The 27,864-nt window shown below is 42.6% G+C and overlaps 1 protein-coding gene across 3 annotated transcripts in view; it reads left to right on the top strand.

The window, feature by feature from the left end:
* Nucleotides 1-27,864, top strand: part of HERC3 (HECT and RLD domain containing E3 ubiquitin protein ligase 3) — a 106,564-nt gene that overhangs the window by 62,878 nt on the left and 15,822 nt on the right. For 2 of the 3 annotated variants that reach the window (XM_004590577.4, XM_058667050.1), the window contains 12 exons: nucleotides 298-357; nucleotides 3,527-3,638; nucleotides 3,955-4,144; nucleotides 5,881-6,044; nucleotides 6,159-6,272; nucleotides 12,368-12,391; nucleotides 12,485-12,574; nucleotides 13,152-13,322; nucleotides 15,663-15,806; nucleotides 17,079-17,245; nucleotides 18,402-18,468; nucleotides 19,210-19,292. In XM_004590577.4, coding sequence (XP_004590634.2) covers nucleotides 298-357; nucleotides 3,527-3,638; nucleotides 3,955-4,144; nucleotides 5,881-6,044; nucleotides 6,159-6,272; nucleotides 12,368-12,391; nucleotides 12,485-12,574; nucleotides 13,152-13,322; nucleotides 15,663-15,806; nucleotides 17,079-17,245; nucleotides 18,402-18,468; nucleotides 19,210-19,292 — 1,386 coding nt within the window. Of the gene's footprint in view, nucleotides 1-297; nucleotides 358-3,526; nucleotides 3,639-3,954; nucleotides 4,145-4,612; nucleotides 5,241-5,880; nucleotides 6,045-6,158; nucleotides 6,273-12,367; nucleotides 12,392-12,484; nucleotides 12,575-13,151; nucleotides 13,323-15,662; nucleotides 15,807-17,078; nucleotides 17,246-18,401; nucleotides 18,469-19,209; nucleotides 19,293-27,864 lie in introns of those variants that run through there. The other variant, XM_058667051.1, reaches the window with a different exon arrangement.

Genomic DNA, 27,864 nt, shown 5'->3' with positions numbered 1-27,864 from the left:
GGTGAGCCAGGGGGTGTTTTAGTGGTTGTTGGTGGCAGACTATTCCCCATGGTTTCCAGGGGCAAGTGTTTTCATCCAAAAAGCTTTGACCGTCTTAAAAGTATACATACAGAAAACTGTGGTTCTTGTAGGTGTAACACACTGTCTTAATACTTGTGTGTATTTTTCAAGACTTTGCATAAGAAAGAGCTCTAGACTGGAAACTCATTCTAACAGGATGAATGGATTGACTGATGCTGACGTTTACCTATTACTTGTGATTATTAAAGGCTGCCTTTCCTCTTTTGCTTTGAACAGTGGTGTTGTTCAGATATTATCCTCTGCAGCCTGTTGGAATGGAAGTTTTCTGGAAAAAAAGTAAGTGATTTAGAGTCTTTACAAACTGCTGTGATGCAGTTACTCTGTGGTGCAATTACTCAGCAAAGACTGTGAGCAACTCTTGCTGTTGATAGTGGCGGGCCCTTGTTCAGTGACACTTTGTACAAAGATTAGAATGCCTAATAATGATGCGTGAGGATGTCAGCAAGGGCAGAGCTGGGTCACGTGCGCTTGGCAATGCCAGAGAGACTGTGTGTGTTCTTTAGTGCCCATTTTTAAACCACTTTTTGTTCTTACTGTCTTAATTCTTTAATCTCCTTAATTTCTTCAGCTTCACTGGCATAGTTTTTCAAAAGAAATGAGCTTGGGGAGTAGTTCCAAGAAGGCTTTCAGGAGCTCCTTGGAATCAGCTCCAGCTCACAATTAAATTAAACAAGTTTACCTGCAGATTGTCAATAGAATGTCTCTTCACTCTGCTTTATCCTTTCTACAAGTGGGCAACTCAGGAATAGGATGGAGCATAAGGGTGCTGTCCTGGGCTTGCATCTTCGCTAACCCCAAGTCCTGGTCATCCCTCAGTTCTTTTCTGTGAGCAGGCTGTTGAGATGTCACAATGAGTTGGCCTTCAGTTCTGTTTATAAATCCTGACTGTGCTACTCAACTCTTGCATTACTTATGGTTCTACAAAGAAGGGAATTTGGAAGACAGGATAGGATAGGATAGGATAGGATAGGATAGGATAGGATAGGATAGGATAGATGGAAGAACAGAAGAATGATGGCTGGGTGGATGAAGGTTGGAGATTGGTGGTAAATGGAGGATTTGATATGGAAACTGACTCACACTGTGGTGTGAGGGGCTTCATGAATGACATGTGCAAGATGCTGAATTAGGGAAGCTAGAAATGTGACTTAGTCCAAATTCCAGAGCCTTAGTTCTGAGGAAGCTGACAGAGTAGCTCTCAGTCTGAGGCTGAATCTGAGGGGCCAGTGGTGTAAGTGCCAGAGTCCAAATACTGCAAGACCTGGAGTTGTAATGTGCAAGGCTGGAAGAGTGTGTCTCCAGCTCTGGAAGAGATAGGTTATCTCAGTCCTTAGCTGATTGGGTAGATCTTCCTTCCAGTTATTCAAGTGTCTTCTGAAAATACCCTGACAGACATACACAGAAATGATGCTTGAGGTCTGTAGGTATTTCAAGTTGATGACTAAAATAAACCATCACACATCAAAAAAAAAAAAAAAAAAAAAAAAAAAGAGTTTCCTGAACCAGGTTTCAAGAGATTGCTTCAGGAGCTCTTTAGCATTGGTTAAAGATTGTAAGGTCATTTGTGTAGTTGGAGCAGCTGGACCAAGGTGACTTAGTTCATTTAGTAATTAACCTTTTTTCTAGGAACGAATATTCCAAATTTTGCAGATGTTGGTCTTCTCTAATAGCAGTTCTTGCCCAGGGTGATTTGCTGTTCAGGGGACGTTTGGCCGTGTGTAGTGTTATTTCTGATTGTTGCTATGGGTTAAGAGTATACTACTGGCTTCCTGAGGGTGGAGGCCAGGCAGGTTGCAGAAGTCCTTCAGGGGACGTTTGGCAATGTATAATGGCATTTCTGGTTGTTTCAACCAGAGGGTAAATACCTACTCTTAAGAGTGGAGGCCAGGCCAATGTAGGAGTTTTCCAGTCCCATGTGCCTGGTGGAGAACTGTTTGGTCATATAAGTCAGTAGTCACCAGGCTAAGGAGCTCTGTTATAGAAAGGTGGTTTTTGTCAAGGCAGGATATAGCTTTTGACCAACTGTGTTGGTTTACTCATCTTTGGTAGTTTAGAGTCTCTAGATTTAAGGCTAGACTTCTGTGCTAGTTTGGGAAACCTATACTTTCCTGGTTAATATAAAAATGTCACTGAGCTTAGCACAGTAGCCTAGTTGCTAAAGCCCTCACACATTGCATGCACCAAGATCCCATATGGGCATGTGTTCATGTCTTAACTGCTCTACTTTTCATCCAGCTCCATGCTTGTGACCTGGAAAATAGTTAAGGACAGCCCAAAGCCTTGGGAGACATGGAAGAAGTTCCTAGCTGTTGCCTTCGAAATGGCTCAGCTCCAGCTTTTATGGCTACTTGGGGAATGAACCAGTGGATGAAAGGTCCTTCTTTCTGTCTCTGCTTCTCTCTGTAAATCTGACTTTCCTATATAAATAAATAAATATTTTTTAAAGTCAAAGGAAACCAATCAATATGAATTCCAAATATATGAATAAATAAATAGATACATACATATGTTATTTTAACAACATACAGAATACCTCTAAGCATGTGAAAGTTTTTATATAGGAGATGAGAAATAATGTCCATGTTTGGGCACATTTAGTTTTATTTTAGAACAACAGTCCGGCAGAGTTCACACTACTTCTCTGGTTTCTACCATTTGAGTTCCAACATGTATGATTTCTTTTTTTGAAGTTAGAAACCCAATGGGTGTTCTCATGCAATGTAGCGTTATAGTTAGAGAATGTTGACAATTGCCCGGTACTCATAAATGGAAGCCTGCTTTGTAAATAGGTAATAACCTCTTTTGTCAGCTAATAAATGAATATGTTTATGAATGAGAATTTTGAAAAAGTTTTCTCAAAGTCTAAAAGAGTAAGATTTTATTTAAAATAGAAGTGATTTCATTGCCAGAAAGTTAAAAACAGTTTCTGTGAAGTTAGTTTTTGGTTGAATGTGATTGCTTCTCATGTGTTAAGTGAAAGAGACATTAACTTGCATTTTGGCGTAAAGCTGATTTACAAGAAAAATTCTTTATTCATTAGGCTTCCCCTAGAGTGATGGTACTTGCCATTTATTGATGAGTGGCCCAGTTTAGGCTGGGGATGCTTTTGGCTCCTAGCCACCACACATGCGTCTCATTCAAAACACCACAAGTGCAGAGAAAGGCCAAGACCACAAGAGTCAGTCAGGGAAATAACACTCGACATGTACACCTCAAGAGAGTCTCAACCTGAAATGGTCCTTTCATTCGAAGAAGAAAAGATGCACGAGTTTAAAGCTGTGAGTTTAATTTTGTTGGGCTTCCCCCAGAGTGTAGGTAGTCAGATAAAATTTAAATCTCATCAAGATGAGCAAACGATTTTGTTAGCTACCTGCTTGACATTCCAATCAGAGGATTTGCTTTGCTTTTCTATTATTACATTCTTTTACATGTTTTGTGTGTTTAGAATTGATGAACATTTTAAAACAAGTCCCAAAGTCCCTGGGATTGACCTGAACTCAACCAGGGTCTTATTTGAGAAGTTAATGAACTCTCAGCACTCCATGATCCTTGAACAGGTATGTTCCTTACATGTATACAGTGCATTCATCACTTTCAGAATTTGAGCCCATCTTTTACTTTCTTTCTTTTTACATTTTCTATTTTATCTTTTGCTTTCTTTTGGCTTAAGTCTAGTCAAGGAAATACTCTGAGTTTACAAGGACTTTGGCTTTTCTTTTCGCTGCTGTGTCCTGAGAAGCTAAACAGTGCCTGGCTCCTGTAGTTTCTCAGTGCACACTGATGTGAATCCACGAAACAGCTCATGTGTTTAGACGTGAATAAAGTAGATCTCAGGTGTGTTTGAATTTCTCATTACTCTGTTCTCTCCTGCAGATCTTGAATAGCTTTGAAAGTTGTCTGATTCCACAGTTGTCCAGTTCACCTCCAGATGTTGAAGCAATGAGAATCTATTTGATACTGCCTGAGTTTCCTCTGCTCCAGGACTCTAAGTATTACATAACCTTGACTATCCCCTTGGCAATGGCTATTCTCCGGCTGGACACCAACCCCAGCAAAGTTTTAGGTGAATTTATAAAGCTCAATACCAGTGGTTTTGTGCTTTTTAATTTTGTTGGTGTGACTACTGGCTTCCACTGGATTGAAATCCAAGAATTTACATGTTCTCATTTAATAGCCCTAATATTTGAACCTTTCTTTCTTTGCTGTTGATTTCTAGCACACCCCATTTGCATTTTGAGAAAACGGAGCCTTTGTTTAGGTGGTTTGAAATGATTCATGTTAAATTCATCTTGATTTTGAAATAAGCACAAACTTAGATTATTTTAAACCACTTATTTTTTTTTTCTCCCCAGTTTTGTTATGGAATAGTGCCTCAGAAGTTAGTGTCTGTTTGTGTCTTAAACCTCATCTAGGGGGTGGGAGTGAAATGAAGTTTAGGTGATACAGAAGTGTCCACAAAGAAAAAAAAGGTAGAGGAAGAAAATGACCTAGTGGGGACTTACCAAATGTTTGTTTTGTTTTTCTTTTTTAGGACAGTTGAGTGAACACTGATTTTTGCAGGCTCCGGACACTTTGCTGAGATAAGAACCTTCCGTTCCTCAGTGAATTGGAGAGTGTCTCTCATGGGAGTAGCACCTGAGATGTTTTTATTAATCACAAAGTCTGTCACTTGGCTTTTAATTTTTTCCCCCCTGGTAAATTTTTTAGGTGTTCATTAGCAGCTCAGTAGCTTCTGCGTTCCGGATGGACTCAGATGTTGCTTGAGTGTGGTCCCCCGAGTACAGGGGCCTGTGTGGCTGGAGGTGGGATACTGGCTTTGTCTCATTGTCGCCACCATTGCGAAAGAGAGAGGCCAGCAGTGGTCGTGAAAGCAGTAGTCACCTTGTCAGTATTGAATTTTCTTTTTTTAACAGCAGATGTCTCTTGGTACATTTTTTCAGGTGTTCTAGCAGAGGTGAGATAGAGGGCAGTCTCCGAGAAGTATTGCTAAGTCTGGGGGTTTTAAATTTTAGTTTTTGCAGGTGAGATAACACAAGGCATCAGAATTGTTTGGTGTTACACTTAAGTTATTTTTAGCTCATGCTCATTTTCAAAATTTAAGTGACTACCCCAAAGAAGGGAAAACACAAGATGTATGCATCACATAGGTGTCACTGTTTTGTTCTTTTTGTTTGATCTGCTGCATATTGCTACCTTTTAAAATTTTTGCCAAAATATTTTACAAGCAATAACAGACATTATAGCATTTCATTGTTTAAATATTCCAGTTTGGCTGGCTCTATTTCTGACAAAGGCAGAGCCAGTAGTGAGTGTAGGTGTCTTGTCTGATTAAGCAAATCCTTAGCATGAAACAAGACAGTTTTCCAACTAACTGCCTTTGAAAGGGAAGGAATGATATTCCCAGGATGGTACTCTGCGTCTGTGGGCTGCAGGATTTAAGTGGTGGCTGGGAAAGGACTAGGATGTAAGAATGCTTTTTGGGATGGTAACGTGGCGGCACCCCTCACCCATCTCTGCATCTCTCTAGTAAGTACCTGTTTAAACATCCAGGTTAGCCTCTGGCATGAGTCTTTGAGAAAGCTCAGCAGAGGCTTTACAGAGAAAGCTGCAGGGATTCTCCTAAGTTCCTGCTCTCTCCAAAAATGTTTGAATGGATTCTTTTTAAAGTCAGTTTTAGGAAGCTGTGTTGTAGACCCACGTTTATCCTCTAACCAGAGCAGATTTTTAGTTGATAGGCAGAAGACATACAGATTTACTCAAGAGTACACCTTGAAATATGTCTTGTCTGTCTTTCTTAAGATAACTGGTGGTCTCAAGTGTGCCCAAAATACTTCACGAAGCTGGTTAACCTCTATAAAGGTGCAGTCCTCTATTTGCTCAGGGGGAGAAAGACGTTCTTAATTCCGGTACTATTTAACAATTACGTCACTGCAGCTCTCAAGCTTCTGGAGAAGTTATATAAGGTGAGCCTACTAGAAAGTGAGTGAGCAGGTGGGGTGAAGTGTTTGTGGGGATGTTGTCCAGGAAGTCACTTTTTTTCCCTGGGCTTTACCTGTCCTTACTTTGTCTTTCATCAGGTGAATCTGAAAGTGAAACATGTAGAATATGATACCTTTTACATTCCTGAGATTTCCAGCCTTGTGGACATTCAGGAAGACTACCTCATGTGGTTCTTGCATCAAGCAGGGATGGTAAGAATTCATGAAAAGCGTGTCTTCAGGCTTTAGTCTTTGCAGAGAACAAGTTGCGACAGAAGCACAACTGCACTGTCTCCGATGTGGATGGCCTACCTGTACTTCATCCAGCTGGCTCTTGCTGTCCTAGGACTTGAAAGTGCTTTAGATAATCATAAATTTCATGTGGAGTCAGCAGTGTAGTTGCCCAGATTGTTGTAAGTTTTATTCGTTGCCAGCATTTGAAAAAATAAGGTATCTAAAGTAATCAAATTTACAGGAATTCAGTAGAATGGTGGTAGCCAGGGCCTGGAAGGAAAGAAATGGTACATGAGGAGTTGTTAACTTGCTGCATTTATAGTTTCAGTTTTGCAAGACAAATAAGTTCTGGAGCTCCATGGTATAGCCATGTGGTTGTATTAATAGAGTTCTGGACTATCTACTTAGGGATGGCAAAGACGGTAGGCTCTCTGCTTTAGATCACTGTGTTAGCATTTCATCCGTACAACCAGTGTCTGAGGAGCAATTTAAGGAGGAGGGTGGTTTATTATGGATTATGCTTTGGAAGTTCACATAGTACACTCCTGCGGCCCCATTGGGTGGGTGTCTGATGAGGGTGATCGATGGGACATGGTGCAGCATGGACAGAGGAACCATTTCGTGGCGAGCCAGGAGACGGACACAAGCGGTACACACATCTCTGTGGCTTCTTCCCTCAAAGCTAGCAGCCTGGTCTGATCTGATCACATCTTCAAAGACCCCACATGCAGACAACATGATCAAGTTTCTACCTTTAGTGTGTTAATCATTAACATATGAGCCTTTGTATATTACCTCAGGATTCCCCCAAAGGCTAGCAGCCATAATCTAACTAGTCAAGAAAACCTGAGAACGCCTGTCTCCAGCTTTTCTTGACACTCAGAGGTTCTGCCAGCACAACCTGTGTTTCCAGATAGTTCCAGCTGTCTGGGCTCTAACCTGGCTCTTTAGACTAAGCTTAGACTGTATGTGCTACAGTCTCCACTGCAGCTTGGTTTGTGACTGTCACTGAGGGCAAGGGTCATTTCCTAGTCAGCATCTTCTGCCTGCCAGCCCACGTCAGTCATTGTGTCAGTTGCTTGGATCCTGTGGGGCTAGCGTGAGATGATGTGTGGGCAAGTGTCATATATCCCTGACTCAGTTCTCACTCTGTAAGTTGTGCCATTCTAGCAGCTGCAGCAGCTGCTGTGAGGGCACGCTGACTCGGCGTACATGCAGGGCTCTCTAGGAACCTCTGCCTGTAGTATTAGTGTAAATTTGTCTCATGTCAGGAAGCAGAATGATAGTTGGTTACTGTATTGAGTGAAGCCATGTGCAGCACATACATTTGAGATGAGACCTTGCCAGGTTAGCAGATTCGTCACCGACATTAGGGTGATGTTTTCCCTCTGTGGGTTTTGGAAGTCAACAGTGATCTCTAAAAGCAAGGACTTGAAAAGGACAGAGTTGTTTTGTCAAATAATTTATGATCAGTGCTAGACACACTGGCATATTTTTCTCTGGATATTTTGACATTTTACATTTGTTGTATTTTTTGATAAGGCTTTATGGATTACCCTGGGGAGAAAGATTTTTCAATAAAGAGTAATCTTTTCTGAGTGGGTTGACATGAGAAATTGAACTTGGGGGCCAGTTGTAATCACTGCTTCACATTTGAATTTAGAGCTGTAAGAAGGTGAAATCTCTGTTCATGAATTGATGCCCATATACTCATTGAAAGGTAAAATGTTAAGTGCTAGAATAAGCTGTATGAATTAGGTCACTTGCTATGTTTTCAGGTAGGCAAGTGGGGCCCAGAGAAGTTTAGAATTTTCCCACTAATTCAGTTCACCAAAGGAGCCATTTGTTCTGTCTCCTAATCTACTGTCTATGTGACCTGATAGTAAGTAAAAAAGTTCTGATGTAGTACTTTTTGACTCTGAACAACAAAGCTGCTGGTGAAAATCTAGACCCTCCTGAATGTAGGTCTCTGAATGAAGCTACCTAAATGAGCAATGTTAACTATTGTTCATTAGTTCTTTCTCAGTGTTTGATACAGGTAGCAAATCTTATAAAGAAAATTGCTTATCTCCTCTCTAGTAATTAATGTGGCTATTATAAATTGATTAAATTAAATTAGGATGGCCTTTTGAGATTTCTGTAAATTTTTTTCTTTTGTGTGAGATACAATGCTATGAGAAAATGAAGCTTAAAAAATCTTGATACATTTTAACTTAATAAGCTACAACTATGCGATATGTAAGTTTTCTGTTTATTTTACTTACTTGTAAATAGTAATAAGTGAGTTTGTTGTTAATTGTTTTAGCTTGACAATTGAGACAGGAGAGCATAGAGCTTCAGGTCCATGCCATAGTCAGAAAGAACCCAGGTTCAAGTTTCAGCTTTGGTCCGTTAGCTGCATCTTTAAAAAGAATTACCTAGCTTCTGTTAGCATCCTCATTTGTGAATGATTATTACAACAGTATTATGGGAATCGAGCAGAAAGAGGCATAGAAAATCCTGCTGTAGAAAGGTACTTAGCATATCTAAGAAGTCCTTAGTAACTGTTTTCCACTAGACAGTTTATGAGCCTTGTAGCCTGCTAGTCCTTCGGCAGGGAGACATGGGGGACCTGATACCCTTTAGGGTGTGTAGTGCAGGGATGCAGTAGTTTTCTTTATTAGAAATTTCAACAGAATCCAACACATGTGTGCAGAAGGAACATTCTGAAAGTGTCTGACATTTGTTCAGTTTAAGGAGAGGTGTGGTGGTTTGTTTATCTGGAATAATGAGGTGCTGCCATCCCCATTGGAAACCAGACGGCTCATACAGTGAGTAACCCTCAAGCTCCCATAGAGGGCAGCACTAGCCTGGTGTTCTGTGACAAAATACAGACCCTTCAGCACTGAAAGCGACTAGAGAGCTTGAATCTCATCCTGTGCGTACAAGGAGATGCAGCACAGGGGGGCAGTGTTGAGCTCCAAGCTCTGCTGCTGAGCCTCTGGGGGAATAAGGCAGGCCCTTAGCAGAAAGGAGGCCATGTTTGCTCCTCAGCACAGTGTTTGTACAGTGTCTCTGCTGCAGTGATAGCCACAATCAGGAAGTATATTCTTCAGACCATTTGCTTATTTATTGCTTACATTTCATCTACTTTCAAAACGAACTTAGGTCACAGTGCAACCCCTTCGTTAGGTAGAAACACTTGAAATATGCTTTAACAGTACCTCTCCAGCTTACAATGGGTGACATTCACTTTTGGGGAATGGGCAGGCCAGGACAGCCCCCTGTTGGGGTGATTTCATCTGCTTCCCCCAAGATAGGGATGTAGTTGTGGCATAGCATCATTCAGGTTTATTTTGTATAATACGGAAATGCCAGAAGGAATACCATTTCTAAAATATTCTACAATTGCAAAAAACAGTAAAACCTTATTAAAGTATAAAAACTCATATGCTGAACAGAAACCTGTAGATGTAGACCGGCCTGTCCCATGTGTCTGTCGCTGTTTGGGGCTGTGAGTGCCCCCCTCCGAGGCCTTAGCCTGGCTGTCCAGAGGCTTTTTGCAGATCACGGACTCAGGGTGGGATCCCCTGGGACTGGCTGTGTCTTCTAAGGAGGCAATTTTGGCTTTCTTTTCAGCCAGCCCTCCGTGACCCTGGCCTCAGTTTAACTCCTCCTCCTCCTCACTGGTAACTCAGCCTTCCTCCAAGACTGAGACATGGGGTGACAGGAGGTCCAGGAGCTGCAGGAGATGGGTCATAATGGGACCCAGGAAAGACTTGTGATGAGTGGTTGGGAGAACGTGCTGGGGGACAGTTCGGAATGAAAGCAGCTTTGCAGAGAGCTGAAGATGGGGGGCAGGGACACAGCTGTTATGCCATGTCTGAAACAGTCACAGCCACAGAAATGCCAGGTCCTGCAAATACCAGGGATACAAGGACCCTACACTGTTATGGGCTGTTTCTGTAGTGTTGAACTCCAAGACTTTGTTGACCAATTATAGGCACCCACCAGAGAAAAGTGTTTGTAACCCACAACAGCAAGGCAGAGTGGCAGTGGGGCAGACATCTGTAGGATCTAAAAAACTAGAGTAGTTGGGGCTGGGGATGGGGGAGGGCGCGCATAAATAACTTTCCTTGAACCGACATTGGCTCTGGGTAAGAGTAGGCAGGCCAACACAAAGAGGATGAAGTTTTGGGGAGAGGAGGAGAGCCTGTTGGAAGTTTTCTGGCTGCTGGGCTATTGGTGTTGTAAGCAGAATGCCCTGGAAGCTTGCAGGTTGGCCTCAGGGAGTTTTGAGTCAGGGTCAACTTGGAGCACTGCTGTTAATGTTTAGGCCTCAGGCTTCTTACCTCCTCCTTCCCTTCTTTGATTCTTGTAATTAAATGTAGGACATCTCCAAAATTTTCTCATCAGTAGTCGCTGAACTCTCTACTTTTTACTTTACTTTCACAACCCTACCTTGCTTTAGATACTGATGTATTTTTTGAGTATAAACAACCCTAGGGGTTAACTAAACTGTTTGGTGAGGACGATGAGAAAATTCTGAATATTGACATCAGAGTTAAGTCTGCTTTGCCAAGATGCTCCTATCTGTTTTACACATAATAGAAAGATGACTTTGCAGAGTGTCATGTTCACTTCCTCATCCAGAAGGAAATTGGTTGGGGAAGCCCTGAGAGTGGATCTAATTGGCCTGAAATTAATGAATCCATACGTGGTCTCACTCTTGTTAGTGTTTATTAGTTCCAGGATGTGTTCCAAGATCCTGCTGGAACCCAGGTCTAAAGGATTAGGGAGGTAGATTTTAATTAAAGTTGCCTTTACATGGTTTCACTTCAGTAGGCTCACACACAAAAAGATGTGTGTTTGCTTCTTGTATGTGTAGCATTTAAGCACGTAGAAAGCCAAAGCAAATTTACAAATTAAGTGCAGACAAAACACAGAACTCGGTGCGTTGCAGATTAACTGCACTGATTTCGTATGATGAGCAGGCCGGTGCTGCTGAAGCTGAGCCTGGCTTGTGGTTTGCGCGGTGGCTGAGGGCTGCTGTGACTCAGCTCTCTGCTCTGCTGCTAAATCTGGTTCAGCCAACCAGGCCCAGGCCGGCCTTTTCCTTGGTACAATTGCAGCATTTTCCTGCCAAGACTGCCGTTTTAATTATCTAGGGACATTTAAGTATTACCGTGGCACCAGTGCAGTGATTAAGATAAATGTAGATCATTTGGTACCACATTATTATCAGAAGCTCATTCAGAATGCATTTTTGTTCATTTCTTGTGGAATATCAGCTTTAAAAAAAAATCCGTAGAATACTCTGTTCACTGTGGAGAAGTCCTTCGTGTTCTGTTGGAGAAATCTTGCTAGAGGAAATCTGTAGCGATGATTTTTGTTGTTTCTGTTAATAGTGCTTGTTAGGTACCTAGCAAAAACTTCTGGAAGAGGTTTCTCCTGCACTCTCCCCCCCCCACACACACACGATAGATGAAACTGACTTCCCTTCTGGGGAGATGGCATTGTGTTTCTTTGTCTTCCCTGGGCAGCTCTTCCTCAGGGATTTCTGTATGGCTTTATTCACATATTCCCGGAGGGCCTTTTTCAGGCTGAACCCAGAGACAGGGATGGCTAACTGGAAAAAAAGCATTCGAAATTCACACTCAGGATTTGGTTTCTCCCAGGGGTCACATGCTGCGTGTGCATGTGTAGGAAGATGCTACCTGCTAGCAAGAACAGTCCAATCGGTATTGTCCTCTATTCCCAGCAAACCCAGCCTATGAAGTCAGTTTTGTCAAGTTCCTGGTTTGGAGTTAGATTTCTTTCATAAAAAGTCTTGTTAATCTTGTGGAGTATGGAAAGTTAAGTGAAAGGACCTTTAAAGTCCTTATTATTATTATTATTTTTGATTAACGTTTGCTCTTTCTTTTTTTCTCATTCTACATCTGTCAGCTATTCAAATGATGTTAGTTCCACCAAATAGTCAGATGGACTGTCTAGGTTTTTTGTTTGTTTGTTTTAATTTTTATTATACAGTTTGAGAGGACAAATATTCCAATTTTGCAAAACAAGTAAGAGATTTTTTATTTTTCTTTACACAGAAGGCCAGACCATCTATAATCCAGGTAAATGACTCTTCTATATTGACTCATGTCATTTTGTCCAGCAGAATTTTCAGTGGGATATGATCTCCCTGCCACTAACATGTTTTGTTTCAGGATGCTGTGACACTTTGTTCCTACCCTTTCATCTTTGACGCCCAAGCCAAGACCAAAATGTTACAGACTGATGCTGAGCTACAAATGCAGGTATCAGATTTAAAAAAAAGGATTCCGCAGGGCTTCACTCACCCAAGAATTCAGTTGTAAGTTTTCTTAACAGGATGTAGTGTATTTGGTTGGGATGCCATTTTAACTCTTAGAACTGTTTGAAGTTTTTTTTTTTTTTTCCGTCAGTTTTATGTTGAATGAACCATACACGGTGTGAGTGCACGGGTTTGTGGGTGAGCAGTTGGCAACCAGTTTTCGTGAAGCGCCACCAGCCCATCTATTAGGCTTGTGAGCCATATGGCCGATGTTACAAGCGTGCAATTCTATCATGGCACAAAAGCAGCAACAGACAATGAGTCATGAATGGCTGTGGCAGAGTGCCAGTGAATCTTGGTGAATGTTGAAGTTTGAATTTTATATAATTTTCACATGTAGTCCAATATTCTTCCTTAGATTTTTTTCCCCAACGATTTAAGAATGTAAAAAACAAAACAAAACACATTGCCTCATGGTCAGATGAAGATGCAGGCAGGCTGCTGAGGTTCAGAGATGCAGCAGCCAGTTGGCCTGCTGGCAGGTGCCCCGAGTCATGGTGGGCCTGGGGGTGCCGTTGCAGGTGGCGGTCAACGGGGCCAACCTGCAGAATGTCTTCATGCTGCTCACCCTGGAGCCTCTGCTGGCCAGAAGCCCCTTCCTGGTCCTTCACGTCCGCAGGAACAACCTTGTGGGAGATGCCTTACGGGAACTGAGCATCCATTCTGACATCGACCTGAAGAAACCTCTCAAAGTGAGCCCCTTCAGTGGAGTCTTCCTTTGTCTTCCTCATGGTTTCCTTTAAACAGTTCGTAGGAAGCTGCAAAGATGATCTCGTTTGAATGGTTGAGTGCCACCCTCCCTCTTTTCCTTTCTCTGTGGTGTTGGCTTTCTTTCTGCCAGAATGTGATTGTCTCCTTTTGTGAAATCATCAAACACAACTTCTCAACACAACAGTAGGTAAAAATGCCTGTGAACTTATCACCAGGTAGCTGTTCTACTTAGGCGTTCCTGTGTCAGCCTGACCAAAAATGAGCAGATAATGTAAACGCCACAGGTTCCACTTGCTGAAGTCAGGAAAATGTTGGCTAGGATGATTTTAGATCACAAAGATTTGAGACAAAGAATGTCAAACAGGAAAACAGGTAGCAAGACCATCAGGTATCCTAGAAACATTTACTGAGTTGTTTGAAATTGTTGAAAGTCATCCACCTTTTCCTGCAGATGACCTCTATATCTGTTACTCCCATTCCTGAGAAGTGACAGAAACGTATCTGCTACTTGCAATGCTGGTATCCCTTGTCAGAGTGTTTGAGTCCTGTCTACTCTGCTTCCAGTCCATCTTCTTACTAATGCACCTGGGAAAGCAGTGGAAGTTGGCTCAAGCAAGTTGGAGACCAGATGGAGTTTCTAGCTTGTGACTTTGGACTGGTCCAGACTTAACTATTGTGGCCATTTGCAGTGTAAAACAGCATATGGAAGATTCTCTTCCTTGCCCTCTTTCTATCTCATTCTGCTTTTTAAAAAAAGATTTATTTATTTTATTACAAAGTCAGATATACAGAGAGGAGAGACAGAGAGAAAGATCTTCCATCCGATGATTCACTCCCCAAGTGATCGCAACAACCGATGCTGCGCCAATCCAAAGCCGGGAACGTGGAACCTCTTCCAGGTCTCCCATGCGGGTGCAGGGTCCCAAGGCTGTGGGCCGTCCTCGACTGCTTTCCCAGGCCACAAGCAGGGAGCTGGATGGGAAGTGGAGCTGCCGGGATTAGAACTGGCACCCATATGGGATCCCGGGGCTTTCAAGGCGAGGACTTTAGCCACTAGGCCACTCCGCTGGGCTGTCATTCTGCTTTTTGTCTCTCTGTCATTCTGCCTTTCTAACAAATAAATCTTGAAAGCAAACAACTGGCTTGTTTGAAGATTTGGCTGCTCTCTTTAAAAACCCTTGTAAGTGTGGGCCTGGCATGATAGCTCAACTGGCTAATCCTCCTCCTTCAGATGCTGGCATCCCATATGGGTGCTGGTTTGCGGCTTGTGACACCTGGCTTCGGGTCAGCTCGGCTCTGTTACTGTCCATTTGGGGAGTGAACTAGAAGATGGAAGATATTTGTGTCTCCTTCTTTTTGTAAATCTGCCTTTCCAATAAAAATATGTGAATCATAAAAAGCCTTACAAGCAAATACTAAGTTGAGCCTATCTATGGTATTACTACCCTTTCCAGCATTCTAGTAGGTGCGCTTCAATGCTGTCGGGCTGCCTGGTGGTTCTCCGTAGAATTTCTGGGTTGTATTTTGGATACTGCTTTTCTTTTTGTTTTCAATGAGTAATTCACAGATGAGCATTTCTTACTTTGTGGCCTGTCTGCATGATATCTGCTTTCTGTGTGGTCAGAGATGTCCACATCTCATAAATGAGAGCTGTCCTGACCTTTGCTTTGGGAACTCAGTGCAAAGATAAACTTGCAGAAATCCTGCTTGTAGCTCCTCCTGAGCTGTTCTCTGTCAAGTGGGGATAATATCAGCAATCTCCAGACGTAAGGCTGCTCCAGGGATTAGGTTAATAGTGGTTCTAATGTTGCCACTGTTTGCTGTAGCTGTTACTGGTCCCACAGCCCCTCACAGAGCCCATATCTATGGTCAGGATGCCCTCTGCCCTTTGACCTGCTCTGTTAGTCCGGAACCCTATGAGAGTGGGTGTCTCCAGGTAGTATTCCTTATGCAAGTCCATCCCTGCTTTTCTCTGGCACCAGGAGACTGCCCTCGCATTGTGTATTGCACTCCTTGAAAAGAATGTGCACACTCTGTTTCTGTGAGCTTGCTTCACCTCCCCTGAACAGATGGTAGATGTTCTGGAGAGAGAGGATAAACTTCTGACTTGACGGTGTCCCTTGGGGCACCTAGGAAAAATTGTGTGTATATGGAAAATACCTGCTCCCAACAATAATGAACAGGCAGCACTGGCAGCCTCAGTGCACCAGTATCCACTCTTCGTTATGTCCTTGTCCTGAATGGAATCTACTAAGATTTAAAAATAAGTAAAACTTGCTGTAGATTTCCCTGACGGGTTAGTTCTGTTTCGTTGTGTTCAGGTGATCTTTGACGGTGAAGAGGCAGTGGATGCAGGTGGTGTCACGAAGGAGTTCTTTCTTCTGTTGTTGAAAGAACTTTTGAATCCCATCTATGGCATGTTTACCTGCTATCAGGATTCAAATCTCTTGTGGTTTTCAGACACGGTAAGTTTGTGAAGTTACAGTTAAGCAGATGAATTTAATTAAGGTTTTTGTTATCAGTCTGTTCACCTGACTTCCAACTTGGCCAAAAGGAATGTAAAAAAAAAATAGAATATGAAAATAATTTACCCAGTCTTAAGTTTTCACCTGTTGTCCAGATATCAGTGAGCAGTTTTATTGTTTGTTTTTTGTTTTTCAGCCGTTGGCTCTGTTTTCATTTCTAGTCAGATCTCAGTCTTGTTATTAAGGAAGGGTAAAAGGAGCACCACATAAGCAAGAAACTGGTTTTAATAACAGTGATAGTGTGTATGAATATACACACATATGTACACACTTATTTTTGAAAATCAAAGTTGTAAAAAGTGTTTTAATTTAAACCAGATTAATGAGTTTTTCTACTGGAGACTTCTCCCTAGGTCTGCGTGGTTGCAGAAGGTAGCCACTAGCTCCGTGTGACCATTTGCATTCTGTTTACATGAAAATGAAATGTTTTAAACACTGCTGTGCTCATGTGTGTCCGGCCACATTTCACGACCTCAGTAGACACAGATAACCAGTGGCTGCCATACATTGGCACTTAAAGTTTGTGGATCTGTGAATTGAAAGTTTATTTTGGAACAAAATCTTGAAACTTATGTGTACTTTTTTTTGTTTTCAATGGTGCATGTTTTTTCCTAAGATTTATTTTATTTATTTTATTTTCCTAAGATTTATTAATTTTGAAAAACTGAATGATACAATGACAGAGGGAGAGACAGAGTGATCTGTCATTCGCCGGTTCACTCTGTAAAGGCCACCACAGCGAAGCCTGGGCCAGGCTAGCTGGGACCCTCAAACTCCCTGTGGGTGACAGGGACTGAAGCAACTGGGCTGTCTTCCCTCTGCTTTCATAGACACACTAGCAGGGAGCTGAATCGAAAGTGAAGCAGCCACACCTCAAGCTGGCGCTTGGATACAGGATATCAGCACTGCAGGCTGACTGTGCCACAACCCACTAGTTCCTATCATAGGCATTTTTTGTGACTTTTTGAAGACTTCTAGTATGAGACAGCACAGAATAGAAAATCCGTCTGATTGCAGAAGGTTCTAGGGCCCTCCCTGCTCTAGGTGAGCTGTGTGTGATGTCTTTTGTTTTAAACCCTTGTTGAGAATGTTTCTGAGCTCCTGTGAAGGTCACTAAATGTTAATGAGATGAATTGCTTTCAGGATAAACAGGGCTTTGAGCACTGTGGGCACTACATTTCTCCCTTAATGTCTCTGTATGTTCTAAAAAAGTGTTTTGTAGAACACAACTGGTTTCACTTGATTGGCATAACCTGTGGACTCGCTATCTACAATTCCACTGTGGTTGACCTCCACTTCCCACTGGCCCTCTATAAGAAGTTACTGAACGTGCAGCCTGGTTTGGAAGACCTGAAGGAGCTGTCGCCCACTGAAGGAAGGTACAAAGCTGCAGGCTCGCAGGCCTTGGGGCTCCAGGACTGAACACTAGTGGTCCTTGGGCTTTCTCAACGCCCTCTTTCCCTCCTACCGTCTATCATGAATTGTCAGCATTATTAAAAGTTTGTTGCGTTCTATACTTTATCCAAGTACCATTTTTGGTATAGAAGTAGAAATTGAATGAAGATATTAGAAATTAGAATTCTGTTGTGATGCAGTTGTCTTTTTGCATTTTTGACTCTGCAAAAGTACATTATGAAAGGCTGACTTTGTGGGTAAACATTGTGTGTGTACATGAAAACTATTCAGACTTCTTTTGGGAGTCTTTTATATATCTGCATTTGTAAAAGAGTCAGATCTTTGATCTCTGGTTCATTCCCTACGTGGTTGCAATGGCTGGAACTAAGCCAATCTGAAGGGGCCAGGAACTTTTTCCTAATCTCCCATGTGGGCACAGGGACTTAAGACTTGAATCAGCCTCTGCTGCTTTCCCGGGCCATAAGCAGAGAGCTGGGTTGGAAGTAGAGCTGCCAGAACACCGGAATCCATGTGGGATGCTGGTGCTGTGGGCAGTGGCTCAGATTGCTATGCCATCCTGCTGGGTTCACCCCTAAAGACTTTTTTAAAATTAGTTTTTCTAAAATTGTATTTTGAGATTTTATACCTGAGGTTTTGATCTTTTGGGAATCCATCATTCAGGGTGCTGTCATTTGGGATTCTGTCTTTTGCAATTAAGACCCGGACCTATAAGATTCTTAAATAGATAAGGTGACTTTGTAGTGGCTTTCTTTTACTCTACTAATTCATACAGGCTACTAAGCCAGTCTATAGGATCACTGAGGCACCAAATATTCATATATAAACTCCCAAGCAGTGCCAGGGTAAGAAAACACAGCTGTGCCAGATATAAATCCATCTAGATTTCCACATAAATTCAGTAGGATTTGTCAGTACGGAAGGGGAACAAGTAATGTCTTACAGTTGTACTACCATAATTCTTTTCAAGGTTTTGGTGTGTGGCTTTCTAACAGTCTGGAATTCTGTTCATTTCTGAGTTGTCTTTCACAGTTCTTCTTTGCAAATGATGTGGACATGTAATTGCAGTAGAAACTCTGCTGCATCATTGATCTTCTGTTCCCTTTTCTGCCCTGTGTTTAGGAGTCTTCAGGAGCTTTTAGATTACCCCGGGGAAGATGTCGAGGAGACTTTCTGCCTCAACTTCACGGTAAGTTTCCCATTTGCTTCTGACTATGGCTTCTGGGTCATAGTTAATGCTCATTCTTTTTCTTTAAAGGTTTATTTTATTTTTATTGGAAAGGCAGTTATACAGAGAGGAAGAGAGACACAGAGAAAGATCTTCTGTCCATTGATTCACTCCGCAAGTGGCTGCAACGGCCGGAGCTGAGCTGATCCGAAGCCGATCTGAAGGAGGAAAAGCATTCAAAGAAGATGCCAGGAGCCTCTTCCAGATCTCTCACATGGGTGCAGGATCCTAAGGCTTTGGACCATCCTTGACTGCTCTGCCAGGCCACAAGCAGGGAGCTGGATAGGAAGCAGGGCTGCTGGTGTTAGAACTGGTGCCCATATGGGATCCTGGAGTCTGCAAGGCAAGGACTTTAGCCACTAGGTTACCTCACTGGGCCCAGTGCTCATTCTTTCAATAACCAAAGCCATGGACTTTTCTGAATCAGATTGTTATACTCATGGTGTCTGGAGTGTTGCGGGAATTCAGTGTGCTGAATAAATGAATCCATGCTCATTTAGGACATTTGTTGGCAGCTCCTTGTCGTAAAAGATCTTTCTTTGTTTTAATGCTGATATTTTCTGACTTGGGTTCTTCCAAGAATTTTCTAGGGTAATAAATAGTTAACTATGTTTGTTCCTAAGACCTCCTTCAGTTGGTTGGATTCTAACGAGACAGATAAGTGGTAAACAAGATTGATTTTTTTTTCTGCCTTAATTGTAGATCTGCCGAGAAAGCTATGGGGTGATTGAACAGAAGAAGTTGATACCCGGTGGAGACAAGGTGACTGTGTGCAAGGAGAACAGGTTAGTGTTGGTCTTGGGTAGATGGCTGCACATGTTGTACCTTCTGTCTCTACAATTAAACTGAAGACCAGGTTACAATGATATCTTACTAAAATTGCAGATTTTAACGAATGTTTACTAGTAGAACAAATACCAGCTCTGGATTCAGGAGATAATTGTTGTAGTTCTAGATCTATAGCTTATTGGCCTTGACCTTTTGCAAGTCAAGTAAACTATTTCATCTCTTAATTTTTTTTTTACCTTAAAATAGTGTATATTATAGGAATGGCATTGCTTATATCATGGGGTGGATGTGAAAATAAAATGAGATCATTTATGGAAAGTACTTTGGAGTGAACTCCCAAATATGTCTAGTATGTAGTAGAATGCCTGACGCAATTGTGTTTAAAAAAGAAGTTGAATAAATGAGTGTTAGAAAGGTGCTAACAGTGGTGGGAATACAAAATTTATATGTGTTGGCTATGTAATAAATAGGAGCTAGTGTCTCACTGTATATGGAAGTTATGAGGCCTATGATATTGATAACAGTGCTGAAATTTATAATTTGGACAGCTGACTAAAAGGAATCGTGTATAAAGCAGGCTTGAGTGGAGAAGTTCTATTTTGAATATGTTGATGTGCTTATTGATTTCCCAAATAGCCACAGTATCTAGGGCTTGAAGCTAGGATCTCAGAACACAACTCAAGTCTTCCACATGGGTGACAGGGTCCCAAGTACTTGAGCCATCCTCTGCTTCCCTGGATGCATATTAACAGGAGGCTTGGTCAAAAGTGGAGGAGCCAGGCCCCCATCCAGATATTCTGATACGGAAAGCACCAAATGGCCATTTGCAGGGGGAAAGCATTCAAACAAAATAAATTTAAAGATAAACTCTTCTTTTTTTTTTAAAGATTTATTTATTTCATTACAGTCAGATATACAGAGAGGAGGAGAGACAGAGAGGAAGATCTTCCATCCGATGATTCACTCCCCAAGTGAGCCGCAACGACCGGTGCTGCGCCGATCCAAAGCCGGGAACCAGGAACCTCTTCCAGGTCTCCCACACAGGTGCAGGGTCCCAAAGCTTTGGGCCGTCCTCGACTGCTTTCCCAGGCCACAAGCAAGGAGCTGGATGGGAAGTGGAGCTGCCGGGATTAGAACTGGCGCCCATATGGGATCCCGGGGCTTTCAAGGCGAGGACTTTAGCTGCTAGGCCACGCCGCCGGGCCCAAAGATAAACTCTTCTTAAAGAGCTGCATACCTTATAATAAAGTACAAATTCTTGAAATGAGGAATTGTGCATCAGTAGCATCTGGTCTAGAGGTGAAGCATCTTGCCTGAAGGAGAAGTTGGCAGTGGCTAACCGGGAGGGCCCCGGGAGTGTGAAGCACCTGCAGGGGAAAGCAGGGCTTCACCAAGGCCGTAGACATAGTTACAGGTGTGGAGAAACCCAGTGCTTCTTCTCCTTGGAAGCATGCTGGAAAAAGGAGTAAAACTCACTCAGCTGTGAGCTCTAATTGACTTCTTACTCAGTGGCCAAAGTTGGGCCAGTCTAAATCTGGAAGCTTCTGAGTTTCACACGTAGGTTCTGTACCCAAGCATTTGGGCCATTTTCTGGTGCTTTCCCAGGTACACTGGCAGGGAGCTGGATGAGAAGTGGAGCAGCTAGGCATGAAGTGGTCCCTGCATGGGATGCAGTGTCACAGGTGGTAGCTTTACCCAACCATGCTGTAATGCCTGCTTCTGTACTATACTTTTACTTCTTGTTTTAGAAAATATTCCTGCTCCTAAGAGATGGACCAGCTTGCTGGGTTTGCTGGTAGTAGCCTATCCATCTCATGTTTATTGGGTCTCTTGATCACATCAAGAGACCACATGGTTACGGACCTGCCCATCTCGCCCTTTGTACTGTTGACACACCAGCACAATTGTTTGGACAATGCACTTCTTAGAACCTCTCACCATCATTAACTGTAGCCTTTCCGATGATGTCTTTTGCTTCTGCATTGGCTTTCAGAGAACATAATGTGTACCTCATTTGTCAGAGTGAACTGAGGATGGGGACCATCGGTATCTTCCTTAGGGATCACCATAGTGACCTGTGTGCCCGATGCCCTGGATGGAGAACATGATCTAGTGTGGGCTGACACAACTAGCAACCCTGGCTGCCATGCCATCAAGGCCCTTGCTGGAATTAAAATTCCCTTGCTTTGTCTAATTTTTGCACTCCGAGTTTTCATCTGGTCTCTCTCCTCTTTCCCTTTCACTCCTTTTACTTTTCTGCTTATTCAATGGATTTTTTTTTTTTTTTTGAGTCAACAGTGAAATCAGTTGTGAGACACAGTGTGTAAGAATGTCTAAGTCTGGGGTGATGAGCTGTTCTTGTAATACAACTCAAAAGTGGGATATAAGACTAGAAAATTAAATGACTGAGTCTGATATAGAGAGATCAACCTGGACAGGTGCATTTGGAAGGATAGAAGTGGAATGGAGCTGGGTTTGGAAGCCCACTAAGATGGGATCATTAGCAAGTGGAAAAATGAAAGATGCCCTGAACAGGGGCGAGTAAATCTGGTGGTCACTTTAGGCACGAGCTCTGAGTGGGGAAAAAGTGTTGGCAGGCAGCGTTGCTGGGAAAGCCGTGTCTGGGCCACACATTATCTGAGTCAGAGGGTTAACTGCAGGCTTTGAGAATTGAGAGAAGTAAGGCTGCATTCACCGGCCATGAGGAGCTGCTGTTGGTTTGTAAGTAAAGGCGTCTCAGGATGATGCATGTGGACCCTGGCACACTTCCTTCTTCATCTTTCCGCCCATTCCTCCACTATTCTATGTCGTTGGCAAAGATGTGCTCGTGGGCATCACTGAACCCTCTGAGAGCTTGTCAGAATCAGTGATTGCTGGCCCAGTGAGGAGGCATGTGTCTGTTCAAAAGGCAAGCAGGTCTCTTTTCTGGTGCTTGTGTTGTTTGTTGGATGGACTCCAGGGCTGCTTCTGATAACACATTTTTACCCTAGGGTATGTTCTTCCAGAGAAAGATGAACCAGAAATCCAAGAGAGTAGAGAGCAGGTGAAGCTGTTAGAAGGCAGACAGACTCCAACTCAGTTTCTTTTCCTGCACACTCAACAACATGGATCTCTTCCAAGACCCCAAAAGGTGTAGGGATTTCTGCCCATTAGCAGGCAATATATCTCTGGCAGATAGCCAGTCTTGGGTGTCCTGTATTCCAAGGTCAGTGCTGCCTTTCTGTGTTGGATTCCACAGGCTGAGGGCACAACCCCCACTTTTTCAGGTGTCAGAAATTGAGGTTCCTGACACTGTGTCCTCAGACTTGAATAATTGGGTTGAATGGCTCATAGAACTTAGATTTACTGGTTTATGCTAAAGGGATACAGATGAAGAGATGCATGGTATGAGATCTGGGGAATGTGTTGCTCTCGGCGGCTGCCACCAGGAACCTCCACACGCTTGGCTATCTGAAAAATCTAGGAACGCTGTCTTTCGAGTTTTTGTGAAACTTCCTTGCATAAACCTGATTAAAGCATAGACCACTGTGTATAAATATGCTTGGGCAAAAAGGACGTGATCTGATGCTGATACACTTAATGGAACAAGCCCCACAAGCCCCGCAGGCCTGGCTGTTTGGATTCTTGTTTGGTTCCTCTGTTGAGGATTCCTTCCTCCCAGGGCCTGGGCAGAACCCCTTCTGGAATGGGGATTTTATGATCCCCTCTGAGACAAAGAGGATTTGAGCATTCTCTTTCTTTGTTTCTTCATGTCTAGACCCTGAAGCCGGAGGAAGTTGGAATGTGTTGTTAGTTACCCTGACCTGCCCTGGGCGGGTGAGGTGGGGAGGAGGGCGGAAGATGAGACTTCCAAGGCATGTTTCTCAGTCCTAGAGAGTACAGCAGGAGGTTTAATCTTTCTCGCTTCCTGGATTTGAGGCAGTTCTTACTGCTTCTGGAATTAAGGAAAATGGGCTCATATTTTAATCTTACTGGCTCTGATCACTCTGGAAGTCAGAAGGGCTTTGGGGGTTATGACCATGTCATAGAAGGGAATCTGTATTATGTGATGTGCAATATAAAACTAGGTTTGGGGGAGTTAAATGTGACGTTCTAAGCCACCGCATCAGAAGTTATTTAAGTGTTTGTGTAAGGAGGGGCACCATTGGAGGGATTCCATACTCTGGGTCTGAGACTGCAGTGTTGGAGCAGCTCCTGGGTTACCTGGGAATTGTGGCTTTGCCTGTACAGTGTATAGCTCCTGGAACACAGTGAGCTTATCCCCTCTGCTTTCAGGCACTGCTGTGTATGTTTCTGTGTTGCTCCGTGACAAGCACGGGACCCTCTTGCTGGAAATTAGCAAAGTTTGGATTGCTGTAACAAAATGCAATAGACTGAGTGGTTTCTCAATCCCAGGCCTGTATTTCTTATGGCTACAGGGGCTGGAAGTCAGACTGGGGTGCTGGTATTTTTGGGTTCTGCTGGGGACCTTCTTGTGGCTTGTGGGCTGCTGATTGCTCGCCATAGCTGCAAATGGTAGAGTAGGGAGAGGAAGTGAGCTTTCTCCTGGTGTTTTAAGGGCCCTAGCCCTGAATATGAGGGATCTTGCCTCAAGAGTTCCTCTAATCCTGGTTGCCTCCTACAGGCTTCCACTCTGAGTAGCAGGCACTGGAAGCTGGGGTTTCGATCAATGAATTTGTGCGTGGGAGAAGAGACACACACACTCTGAGTCCCTAACACTGTTGGACAGCTTCCAGGAGCTTAACAACATCATTGCCACACTGTTTAAAGTAGCTGTTGTGGTAAGCAGCAATTAGAAAAAAAAAAAGCACAAGTGAATTCTTTTTTTCTTTATATGCTACAGAAATCTTACCAGTGAAGTACTTTGTGATCCTAGTGAAAAAGGTTGTGTGAAGGTGCAGAGGAGGATTCATGCCAGTGGCTCTTTCTCTTGTCTGTTAATGCTGTGATGTAGTCACTGAGGGTCCTCTGTTGTATGACTAAGGAAATGAAAAAGAAAGAACTATAACTGCTGGATTCCTGAAGCTCGGGCAGTTGTATATAGAGATACTGTTGGCCCTGCAGTCATCAGTAAGATATCAGCTGCAAGTTGTGCTGTAAGAAAATTTTATAAGAACACCAACCCCATATTCCTAATCTGTTCCATTCCATCGGGTCTAATAATTGTGTATCCTAGGACAAGGCTGTACAGTTAAGTGAGTTGCAGGTGTCCTGGTCCTTGCTGGTGCTTGTGTCCTAGCCAAGTGGTGCCACACCTGCTGGTCACATTGGGATAGCACCGTAATATGTGACCATCCTTGGTTAAATACTACAACATGGGGGCTATTAATACTAACAAGACCATATATTGTTCTATATCCTTAGTTTTACGCAGTTAAATCCAATTGGATTTTACCATAATTGAAAGAGAGCAGGAAAGGAACTCTTTGGTAAGAATTGCCAAACTCAATGAAGTTAGAGTCCCTGGGTGATTCCACAGAGAAAGCCAGAGAATAAGACTCATGCATGAGCAATCTTCTAGCTCTGTGAGATCTGCTCAAGTCAGGACTCTGCCGGACCTCAGTGGGTTCCCTGGGCTGGTCTCTGAAAGGAGTAACCTTTCAGGGGTGCATTGCAGTTGTGCAAGACTGTTAGAGGAACAGTGCATAGCCAAAGTGCTACCAACACTTATGGGGAGCTTGCCTCCTTGCTTGACAGATGAGGAAACTGAGGCACAGAGGGGCACACGTCACTTGTGCGAACAGCTACAGGGCAAGGCTTTGGAGACAGGTGTTTGAGAACCTGTGCTCCCAGCACAGAGGCTAAGCCTGGGGTTCCAGCATGCCTGTCTTCTTCCCCTGGGATGAGAAATCGACTCTCAAACGGCTGTTTTTCCTTTGAGCTGAACAATGTAATCTTTTAAGACAAAATCGGCACAGTTTTAACAAGCATACTATAATAGTTTTAACGAGCCACTCTATCTGTATGGAATCAGATGTCTGCATTTTGTAGCTGTGGTGATGACAGTGTGTACGTGAGACTGGCAGTGTTACAGTCCTCCTGGACACCCTGATCACTGCTACTGAGGCTGCTCTCTTGAACCTGCGTCTGCTAATTCTCTGCTTTGTTCCTTTGGGTTCCTCGCTTCCCCCTCTTCACCATTGTTAAAAAAAAAATCGATGAATTTTATCAGATCTTATTGAGGCATCTCTTGTGTATCAAGGGTTTTTTTGCCTTTGAAATTGCTTTTAAATGATGAGAATCCCAAAGATGAGGTTAAAGCCTTTTGGATTTTTTTGGCAGGTTATTTTTGCTACATTGGTCTTTCTTAATGAATTATGCCAAGTTGATGCATTATCAGCTGTGTGGGAGTCTCTTTCACATAGCATGTTGTTCTGTTACAAAAATTAAAACTAAAAAACAGTAACTAGTGTTGTTGGAAAAACATTCCATTTTTTCTCGTATATGAATATTGTCCATATTCTACATGGTATGATCCATTTTACTGCTATTTAATGTGTTTTCTGATTTTTTAAAAGGTGAGTTACATAGGGGTTAACTGATGTTGCGGTAAATGAATAAAACGCTGCTAATTATTCCCTTTATGTGGTATGAATTTCACCTCAATAAAAAAACAAAGACAAGTGTACCTGAGCACACATGCAGTGTTCTGCTTGGAAAGCCCGCAGCAGGGAGGGGTGTGGAGTGGTTTGGCCTCGCCGCCTGCCCGGGTCTGCAGGACTCCCTCTGAATGTCTGATGTGTGCGACCTGGCTTTCTGCTGGTTGCTCCGTTTGTGCTTGGCTGATTCGGACCTATAATGAGTTAAAAATGGCTTGTTGCCAGGCAGTTTCCTGACCTGCCCTGAAGGGAGGGTATCCCACTGGTCATGAACATGCAGGTTTTATGACTGCCTGGTATACTCTCAGGTCATCCAGGAAGCAGAGGGTACAGCTGCAGCCCCGTTAGGAAATGGTGAAAACCGCTTGCCGTGGTGAAGGGCATCATAAACATCCTTGTGTCCTTGGGAGAGCGGCCAGCTGTGCTACATCTGACAGCTAGGAAGGCGATGGCGAAGCCTCATCTAAGCAGGAGAGGTTGCTGGCCAGAGCACACAGCGCGTGGCATGGCTCCAGATCTGGCCGAGCTGTCACATGGGAACACATCTTCCAGCCCCTGGATTGCCGTAGTTCCCTTTTTAAATGATGCCCTTTTTGTATGCTGCCCTTTATGTATGATGTATTTCTGCACCAGAATGAACTGATTGTTTTTCATAATTTGCATGAAATTTTTATTTTATTAACACTGTTAACTCTTTGCCATCCAGTTTTATTGTAGATATTATTTCCAGGTTGTCTTTGAAAATGTCCACTGTGTGTGTTTAGATCCTTGTAATTTAATTGTTGTGTTGTCAAGTGTGTGGATTGTCTTTTAGTCTTACTTCTCCTAACTTTAGCCTTTCCCTGTTGAAGATTTGGTACTTAATGTATGTTTAGTGAAAAATATTTTGGAACTAAAAAAAAAGTCTATGTATTTGTTTCCCTATTTTAAAATTTTCTAGGTGAATGGTAGAATAATTAAGTTCCAAATCCACTTTGGGGTTTAATTCTATGATAGTTTGGGGAGTATTCATGTTTTTGTGACATTCGGTTTTGCAAACCAAAGGCGTGCGTTACCTCTGTTTTTTATATATATATATATATATATATATATATATATACACATATATATGTATATATAATACGCATTTTTATTATTTAGGAGTTAAAAAACCTTTGTGTTTTTTCCTATAAAAGACATCCTTTCCTTAATGCCTAGAAATCTGACAACCAGTTAATTCATCAAAGTGCAATTGATTTTCTTAGTTTTGATTGTGTGTGTGTGTGTGTGTGTGTGCGTGTAAATGTATATATGTAAAAAGGCAGTAGGGGAAAAACTCTCCACTGTTATACTTTTGTGTTTTGAAGCTTTTTGCCTTTTACAAGAGATAGAAGCAATACTAACTGCAAATATGTTCCATTCTTGGAGATAAGACATGAATATTTTAGTCATTTTCTGTTTGCTTCTCTTAAGATAAGCATGGCTTACATAATGTATTATTGGGATTTTTGCTTCTCGTGGATCTGCCCAAAAGAGCAGATGAACGTCTCCTCAGGCTGGTGCGTACTCACTGTTGTCATTAGCAACAGGTCAGTGCTGCTAGCTTCCCTGCAGGAGAGGCTCCTTTGGCTTCTGTGGAAGGTTAACCCTTCAAGGAAATAGAGAGGGCATCTGATTTTTTTTGTTTTGTTGTTTTTGGCCTCGCTTTTAAAGTTGGTTTTGCTTCATTCAGAATGTCCAGATATAAACTTGAAATAGCCTTTTTTATAGACCCCTAATTCCACATTAGTGTTTTTTATCCCTCTGGTAGGAAATCAAAGCCTGATTATATATTGAGAAAACCAGAACAGCATGGTTTATGGGATTTCAGAAGTTTCAGAAATGAGGAGCATATTTAGGAATCATATATGTAGAGATATAATGATGTTTATTTTCTTTGGTAAGGGGTGAGGAGGAGGACTGAATTTCCAGTCAGTGATTTTATCTTTTC

This window comes from Ochotona princeps, chromosome 7 (genome assembly GCF_030435755.1).
Source record: "Ochotona princeps isolate mOchPri1 chromosome 7, mOchPri1.hap1, whole genome shotgun sequence".
NCBI lineage: Eukaryota > Metazoa > Chordata > Mammalia > Lagomorpha > Ochotonidae > Ochotona > Ochotona princeps.
The sequence above is the reverse complement of the archived record's forward strand: the minus strand, read 5'-3'. Positions and strand labels throughout refer to the sequence as shown.